The sequence below is a fragment of the Octodon degus genome, unplaced genomic scaffold (assembly GCF_000260255.1).
Source record: "Octodon degus isolate 3935 unplaced genomic scaffold, OctDeg1.0 scaffold00255, whole genome shotgun sequence".
NCBI lineage: Eukaryota > Metazoa > Chordata > Mammalia > Rodentia > Octodontidae > Octodon > Octodon degus.
In genome coordinates this window covers 1,592,622-1,602,032 of record NW_004524831.1, presented here as the reverse complement: position 1 = coordinate 1,602,032, position 9,411 = coordinate 1,592,622, and the positions used below count along the sequence as shown (strand labels likewise).

Here is a 9,411-nt window from a genome sequence, read left to right as displayed (position 1 = left end):
ACTATGAGAAAAATGTTTATCAGCAGGTCGATTTATTATTTTGAATTTGAAACATTTTTGGAATAGTGAAAAGAATGGATGCAGTGCTAGGAAAGTTCTGGAAGATGCTGTCAATTTTACTTTAAAATGTGAATCTGGTGTTTCTGTATTTTATCATTTTTCAATAAAATTTAAGTGTTTTTGAAAAAAATGTATCTATTAAAAATATGCGCTTATCACGAAACTGTAAAAAGCCTTTTGTCAGACACAGTTTGCAGCTGTGTCAAATGAATGTAGTTTTCTGTTGTTCTGTGCTAGATAACAAATTCGCTTACCAAACTGGACGTGATTTCTGTTATAAACACACCCCTACTACCTACGTTCGGGGCCGATCAGTCTTCTCCTGCGTGAGAAATGGCTGATGGCCTGCACTCAGTAATAAAGGCTCCACTCAAATCTTAATTTGATCTTTGATCTGGTTCCTTGCTGACTGACCCATAACACCTACACACTCACATCTAATCTGGCTTGAAATTCTGCTGCTTCCTGTCCATGGAGGTCTCCAGTTAGCAGGAGGAGATGCAAATCAGGCCCTTGTCTCCCACTTTAAACCATCCAGCTCTCACCCTGCAGCTCTGGAGAGACACCCCGCTCTGGGCAGCCAGCAGCTGTCTCCCCTTGGTGATCAGGACGGAGTACACACAGCTCACCATGGAGCTGGTGTTGAGCTGGGTTGTATTTATCACTATGTTAAAAGGTGATGCATAAGAAGCAAGAGACACTGAGTGTCTGACTGAATTGAGGGGGATACATAGTGGACATGTGTGATGTTTACTGAGCAGGATGTGTCTGTGCTTGCAGGTGTCCAGGCTGAGGTGCAGCTGGTGGAGTCCGGAGGAGGCTTGGTGCAGCCTGGCGGGGCCCTGAGACTCTCCTGTGCAGCCTCAGGATTCACCTTCAGTGACTACTACATGAACTGGGTCCGCCAGGCTCCAGGAAAGGGACTGGAGTGGGTTGGAGTTATTAGAAACAAGGCTAACAGTCACACCACGGAATACGCTGCGTCTGTGAAAGGCCGATTCACCATCTCCAGGGATGACTCCAAGAGCACGCTGTATCTGCAAATGACCCAAATGAAAACCGAGGACACGGCTGTGTATTACTGTGCAAGAGACACAGTGAGAGGGCGTCATTGGAAGCCCAGACATAAACCTCCCTGTTGCGATGCTCGGGACCAGCAGGGGGCGCACAGCACACACTGATTTCAGTGTCAGTGTGCAGGACAGATGAAGAGAGTGAAAGACCTTTGATCTGAGGAACTGACACTTCCAGTTCTTGTGACATAATCCCCAAGTATCTCTCCAAGTCTTTGACAATCCTCCAGCCTCGGCAGCAGAGGAACCAGGTGCAATCTGACCTCACTGTCCTATTCGGTAGGGAGAGCACCAGAGCTCACTGGGGTTCAGGAAGAGGCGTCAGGGCAGAGGGGACAGGGCGCTGCGTGGCCGTGGAGGAAAAGTGGAAACAGGGCAGGTCGATGCTGGACACGGGAGAAATTGGGACCAGAGGAAAGAGGAATCTGGTGTTTCCTCACACAATCCGTGCAGTCTTTTCTCCTTTTGCCATCAAAGCCAGGGCCCCAAAACCTAGGCTGCAAGTACAATGGGGGAGAGGAAGGGAATGGGGGGGGGTCGAGGGCGTTGCAAGGACAGGCTAGGATGAGGAACAGGGAGCCATGGATATTACGTTTCTCACAAGTTTCATTTGTAATATACATTCCCGGCAGCACATGTAATCAAATGTCATTTTGATGGAATCATGTCGTAACTGTGCTCTGGTCAGTTGGATTGGAACCTGAGGAACCACACAGGCACCATGTTGAACTTTCCAATGAAAAAAAAATTTATAGTGATATTCTCTTTTCACCACCAGCTTGGATATTTAGAACAGAGGCACAAGAGAAATAATCCAGGCTGAATAATGGATAAAGCTTTAGAAACGTAAATCTTATACTCCGTCCATATACAAATGCGTAAGTCAATCACAGAGTTTGTCTAATTTTTTTTTATTATTATTATTTTCTATTTAGTACCGGGTCTACAGGGTCTCACTACACAGATTAGACTCATAGCGTTTCTCCTGTTTTCAGTTTCCCGAGGGATTACAGATATGTGCCACCCTGCCCAGTCTCAATCCCTGTCTCAGGGTGCCCCAGGGGTGGGGCAGGCACCGAACGCCAGGGATCGAACCTGGCCGCCGCTCTCTGACTAAGAAGGTGCTTTAGTTCGCCTAACTATCTGGCCAGTCCTTAATTGTCTTTTTAGATAATTTATTTTTCCTTAGTTTTTATTCATATACATATATATATATATATATATATATAAACATTTTTTAAAAATTTGCTTTCTTGGGCCGGGGAGATGGCTCAGTAGAGTAAGTGCTTCCCTGGTGAGCACAAGGGCCTGAGTTCGATCCCCAGTTCCACAAGAAAAAAAAAAAAAGTATGGAAGGGAGAAAAAATTTGCTTCCTTGTAACAAGGAACTCTCTAATTTTCATCCCATGGCTCAGGGACTTTAGCTGGATTTTAGAAGTCTGATTTCCTGTAAGGATCTGAAGATTCAGGTATATGTGGCATAATCCCCAGACTCTTCGGCATAATCCCCAGGAGACTCTGCAGGGAGGAGATACTTATCTTTCATGTCCTGAGTTAGAAATTGTACTTAATAAAAGATATTTTCTCCCCTGTAGATATGTTCATATATCATGTTTGGAAGTAACATGACTCTTTTCTGCTCATCAGGGCTGGAGTCTGAAGGCACGCAGCCAATATAGTGAACTTTTTTCAATCCCACAGTAAAGCATCCCACTGATATTTCTTTATCATCACCAGGTTAAGTATTTAGCATGAGAAGCATGAGAGCGTGAGAGAGATAGTCCAGGCCAGAGAATGGATAATCCTTTTTAAAAGTGTAAAGTCTTTGGCCGACCAGATAGCTTATTGTACTAAATCACCTGCTTAGGTAGAGCGCACTAGCCAGTTTGATCCCGGCTGTGCTGTGCGGCCCGGTCCCTGGGACAGGCGGAGACCCTGATTGAGACTGGACGTGGCGGCGCGCGCCTGTAAACCCAGCACGTGGGAGGCTGAAAACAAAAGGATCACTATGAGTCTGATGTACATAGTTAGACCCTGTAGACCAGGTCCTAAATATATAAAAATAAAAAAGTAAATGTAACTCTTAAACTTCCATGTATGATAGCATAAGGCAAACACAGAGCTCATTTAGTTACCTTTTTTTTTTTTTTTTCATTTTTAAATTTTTTTTTAGTTGCCTTTTTAATAAATTTACTGGTCCTCAGTTTTTATTTTCTCCTGTTTGTTGTTTGCGTCCTGAAAAGGAAACACAAAGTCTCTGCTTCTAATCCCGTGGCTCAGGTGCTTCTCCTGGAGCTCAGAAGACGCTCACACATGACCTCCACATACTCGGGATGACACATGAAGAATTGTGTCTCCCACTCTTGTGCAGAGCATTAACCCCTATCTCTGTGTTTAAATATATTTTAAATAGAATGTATTTTTTGCTTTCAAATTTATGGAAAATAAAGCAGAATATTGACAACACAAAGGTGAAATTTGTTTCTCAGTGTGGGGAGTGAGGCCAGGGCTGAGTGGGCTCCTCTGACTGTCACAGAAGCCCTCCTTCCCTGTCTCCTGGGAGTCCACCACTGTGCCTCCCTTTCCGGATCTCTCAGGAGAGGAGCCAGGAGTCCTGTGCTATCCATGACACACAGAGCAGGACTTCAGAAAGAGCAGCCAGGAATTATTGGCAAGAGCTCACGTTGCAAATACCATAGCTCTTCATCTTTACAAATTTTGGTGTCGGTATATCAAATCTATCCTCTTAGCAAAGAAAGTGATTCTGACTTAGAGTAAACAGAGGACCCTGGATTGTCATACCACATAAAATGCCCTCACTGCACTACCACACCTAGAACCAGACCCACACACACACGAGCAACTTATTTTTTTCCACGGTGTAAAACCCTACATAGTTGGTAGAAGGTGTTCATTTCAGCAAGCGATGCTAGGACACCTGTTGCAATGACTGGTGACAAAACAAACGTAGCAAATGTTGTACAGTATGTCAGAACTCTAGGACACTGTTAGAGAAAATGTAAATTTTTGTAGAGAAAGCTATCTCTATATTATAAAAAACTGTGGGGAGTTTCCTCATGAAACTTAAGTGGAAATACTATGTGATAAAGCAGGTTTAGATTGTTTTCTGCAGCTATGAGTAAACATAAGCCTAAAAAGGGGTAAATTCCTGAAAACTTATCATCTGTTGAATAAGAAAAAACAATATCTGAACAGAGCTATTAAGGGCAATGAATGCAAATCAGAATTAAAAGGACACTCTTGGGGCCGGTGAGATGGCTCCGTAGAATAAGCGCTTCCCTGGCAAGCGCAAGGGTCTGAGTTCAATCCCTGGTTCCACCAAAAAGAAAAAAAAGGACACTCTTTCCAAAAATAAAACAGAACTTGATGAAATCCATGCTGAATTTTATCAAGTAATTCAACAAAAATTAATTCCAAATTTTCCCAATCCATTCCAAACATTTTCCTGACTTTTGCTCAAATTTATTGTACTCATTCTTACAACACTGATGATGAGGCTGCGAAATTTTAAAGCCACATAGTGAAAATGTAGCACAGCTTCTAACACTATCAAATTAAATTTCTTTAATTTCTATTGGTAATGGTATATCAAAGAAAATTGAAATTGTCCCTTTGAACACATTCAGGTAGTCCAGCCAGCATCCAGGCTCTGTGTGTGAGTAGGACACCCCAGGGCTGCTGAATCCTCATTTGAGCCAAAGCCCAAGCCAGGTTTGTAAGTGGAACTGCATCCTGTTGTGGAACCCTGGGACAGATCTCCCTGGTGACAGGCTAGAGACAAGACCCACTTAGCTGACCCAAGAGCAGAACATGGTGTCAGACTGGCACAGAGGGTTTACTTCCAAAGGCTACAGCAGGAAGAAGTTGAGCACAGCAGTCAGAACCAAGCCACACCCACCTGCAGGAGTTTGCACTTTGTAGATCCGGACCTGGTGCTAAGGTAATAACTCTATCTCAGCTCTACACCGAAGGTCAGAAGACAGTGGTATACAAAATGACAAAGAGAAGGAGCAAAATGCAGTCTCAGGCCCCACATCCACCCAGTCCAAATGCAGAAAACACTAGCATAGAGGAAACTGGAATTTCTGAAATATTAGCATTGGAAGTCAAGAAACAACTGCAGAAAGGTATAGAGGAAATCAGAACAGTAATAATTTCTGAAGTGAAGATAGAATTTATAACTATAATGAAAGGAGTACTAACTGCTTCTAAAGAAGAAACTTATACGAAATAGAGCAGAATATAAGAATGATAGAACCCTTGAATAAGCAATATAGGAAAGAAATAGAATGCATGAAGAGATCCAAAGTGATACACAGGAAATTAAAACCTCAATCACAAGCTGGCAAAGCCAGTTGAATAAGAGTGAAAATAAACGTTCAGACCTTGGAAACATCATTGCAACTTGTGAAAAAGTAAGAAAAGATCTCTTAAAAACAACAAGGGTCGTTCGTGTGCACGTCCTGCTCCGGCAGCCTACGAGGGTTAAATCCTCCACACAGAGTGAAGTCTATCTCCATGACAACGTTCACACAACAGGAAATTAAATTACTGCAAAAACATGGAAATGAAATTCTTTCCCAAGGTTTGTAAACAGATTTGGCTAGGATTCTTTGATGATAGATCTTCAGCAATTCCAGACTTCAGGGACCCACAGAAAGTGAAAGAGTTTCTACAAGAAAAATATGAAAAGGAAAGATGGTATGTACCGCCAGAACAAGCCAAGGTCGTGGCATCAGTGCACGCATCTACTTCAGGGTCTTCTGCCAGTAGCACAAGCAGCACACCTGAGGTCAAGCCCCTGAAATCTCTTTTAGGAGATTCAGCACCAGCACTGCACTTGAATAAGGGTACACTAGTCAGTCCCCAGTGTAGGTCGCTCCCAAGGGCAGCAGCAGGAAAAGAAGCAGTTGGACCTTTTGAGTGATCTTGGCTCAGACCTCTTTGCTGCTCCGGCTCCTCACTCAACAGCCACAGCCAGTTTTGCCAACTTTGCACATCTCAACAGTCATGCAGTGATAGCAGAGCTACTCTCCAGCCAGCCACATTTCTTTCTAGCAAGCATTAAAGCTCAGAATTCTGCAAATGCAGATTTTGCAAACTTTGATGCATTTGGACAGTCTAGTGGTTTGAGTAATTTTGGAGGTTTCCCCACAGCAAGTCACTCTCCTTTTCAGCCCCAAACTACAGGTGGAAGTGCTGGATCAGTAAATGCTAATTTTGCTCATTTTGATAACTTCCCCCAAATCCTCCAGTGCTGATTTTGGAACCTTCAATACTTCCCAGAGTCATCAGACAGCATCAGCTGTTAGTAAAGTTTCAGCAAACAAACCTGGATTACAGACAACAGACAAATATGCAGCCCTTGCTAATTTAGACAATATCCTCAGTGCTGGGCAAGGTGGTGATCAAGGGAGTGGTTTGGGGGCCACAGGTAAAGCTCCTGTTGGTTCTATGGTTTCAGTTCCCACTCAGTCAGGTGCATCTTCAGACAGGTATGCAGCCCTGGCTGAACTGGACAGTGTGTTCAGCTCTGCAGCCACCTCCAGTAATGCGTATACTTCCACCAGTAATGCTAGCAGCAGTGTTTTTGCAACAGTGCCAGTGGGTGCTTTGGCACAGACTCAGCCTGCTTCTTCAAGTGTGCCTGCTCCAGTTGGAGCAACGCCTTCCACAAACCCATTTGTTGCTGCTGGGGGTCCTTCTGTGGCATCTTCAACAAATCCATTTCAGACCAATGCCAGAGGAGCAACAGCGGCAACCTTTGGCACAGCATCCATGAGCATGCCTGCGGGTTTTGAGACCCCTGCTCCCTATAGTCTTCCCACTAGCTTTAGTTTTCAGCAGCCTGCCTTCCCAGCCCAAACAGCTTTCCCTCAACAGACAGCTTTTTCTCAACAGCCCAATGGTGCAGGTTTGGCAGCATTTGGACAAACAAAGCCAGTGGTGACCCCTTTTGGTCAAGTTGCGACTGCTGGAGTATCTAGTAATCCCTTTATGACTGGTGCACCAACAGGACAATTTCCAACAGGAAGCTCATCAACCAACCCTTTCTTATAGCCTTATATGGACACTTTACTGGAACGAACTTTCATGTGGTCATATTACATCCCTCCGCCTCTTGCACTGTTGTCTTGTTTCACTGATCTTAGCTTTAAACACAAGAGAAGTCTTTAAAAAGCCTGCATTGTGTGTTAAACATCAGGTAATAAGTGCAAAACAGAGGGCTCTGATAACAACTTTTAACCTGTGAATTGGCAGAAAAAGATAGCGGTATCATGTGTATTAAAAATTGGCTAATACTAAGTTATTGCAGACACCACATTCATTATGCTGCAGTACTGTACATATTTTTCTTAGAAATTAGCTATTTGTGCATGTCAGTATTTGTAACTTTACCACATTGTTATGTGAAAATGTTACTGGGGAGATAGATCAGCCACTTTTAAGGTGCTGTCATATATCTTGAAATGAATGAACTAAAATTATTTCAACCATTACTGCTGGAAAGTTACAAAGGTGAAATTGGAAGGCTTTATTTGTTTTTGAATTTTTCCTTTCTAAAGAGCTCTTCTATTTATTCATGCCTAAATTGTTTTAAAATGTAGAGGGATACCTGTCTGCGTAATACAGCTGATCCTGTTTTGCTACAGTTTGCAGGTGGAAAAAAATAAATATTAGAAAATATGCTATTGTTTTGTGTTCTCGCTGCAATGCCTTTACCAAAGTGGCCTTAAATGTGAGTAGTGAATTGACAACATCTTGAATTCTTAAAGACTTCTACTGACTAACTTTTTATAAAAAGGCCATGTAGAAAATTTATTAAAACTACTAGGACTGCTATATTCAGGAATATGTCAGTGGTAAAAGCATTTAAATGTAGCTTGTTACATTTACCGTAATACTTCTAATTTCTTTGTAACTTGTTAATTTTGTGAAATTTGTATATATGAAAAATTTGCATGTATGTGTATTTACAAATTTCTTAAAAGATCTTGAACTGTCAGACTGCAAAAGGCCTATTTTAACTATTGATTTTAAAATTTTGTCATTCAATATACTGGAAGCAGACATGTATTAACTGTGACATGATTGCACCTGTTTTTGTTTTCCGCCCTCCCTCCTTTTCTGGACAAACTGATATTATCTATAGAACATTTGTTTATGTTTGTCTTTTGGGGAAAAAACTGGAAGCCAGTGTTACCTTAAATTTATGGAATATTTTGTTTAAAAAAGGCAGTGATCCTAAGTTTAGTTGCATCTTTTAGTTAATATTCCAATGAACTTGTTTATTTATATATAGTAAAGCCTCATTCATCCAGAGATAAAAAAACAAGGATGTGGGATAAAATAATTCAATACCTGCAAGATGATGCAAAGATGAACAACGTGAGACTAATAGGCATCAATGAGAAGGAAGGAGTCAATACAAATGATATAGAAAGAATATGGGCAGAAGTAATAGCAGAAAACTTCCCAAATATGGGGATACTATATAACATTTAGGTAACCAAAGCCTATGGATCTCCAAATAACATCAACCCAATTAAAACCACACCCAGACATAAAATAATCAAGATCCCAGAAATTCAGCACAGAAACAGTATACTAAAAGCCACTAAAGAAAAGAAACAGATCATATTTAAAAGAAAATCCATCAAATAGCAGCAGATTTCTTTTCACAAACTATCAAGGCAAGAAGAGCATGGAGCAAAGTACTTCAAGTCTTGCAAGAAAACAGATTCTAAACCGGACTGATATACCCTGCAAAACTCTCTTTCAAGTATAATGGAGAAGTGAAATACTTCCATGACACAGAACAAATAAAGAATTTCATGATGACAAAGCCAAGCCTACACACACTACTAAATGATGTTCTAGAGAGGGAGCAAATTGATCACAGCCCCATGAATGAGAATGGAAAGAATCCACCAAATAGGGCAAACAAACACAGGAGAATAAGAGGTATACAAAAGTAGTCTTTCAGTTATTCTTTTGTGTACAGCAGCAAAATATTTCCATCAGCACACTGTACAAATGGATTCTACTGCACCTATGGGTCATGATTCCATCTGGATCTACAGGGTGGATTTCAAGGAAATAGCAGTAGCTCAGTCCCACAAGGGACACCTGGCCACCAGTGTCATGGACATTATCCATGTCTACGACACACTAGAACTTTGTGCGATATCCTATCCTCAAACTGTTAGAAGTGTTGGTCATTTATTTGTCATTCCAGGATTTATCTTATGTTTTA

The 9,411-nt window shown here is 41.8% G+C and overlaps 1 pseudogene and 1 gene segment (V, D, J or C); both read left to right on the top strand.

Moving 5' to 3' along the window:
* The first annotated feature begins 647 nt into the window (after positions 1-647).
* LOC101574896 lies at positions 648-5,287 on the top strand. The segment is given in 3 exon segments: positions 648-736; positions 841-1,157; positions 5,282-5,287. Coding segments are annotated over 3 exon segments (369 nt in total).
* A 301-nt stretch (positions 5,288-5,588) lies between these two features.
* LOC101574489 lies at positions 5,589-7,527 on the top strand (annotated as a pseudogene). Its single transcript, XR_002819102.1, has one exon. The product of XR_002819102.1 is annotated as an arf-GAP domain and FG repeat-containing protein 1 pseudogene (transcript).
* Positions 7,528-9,411: the final 1,884 nt, after the last annotated feature.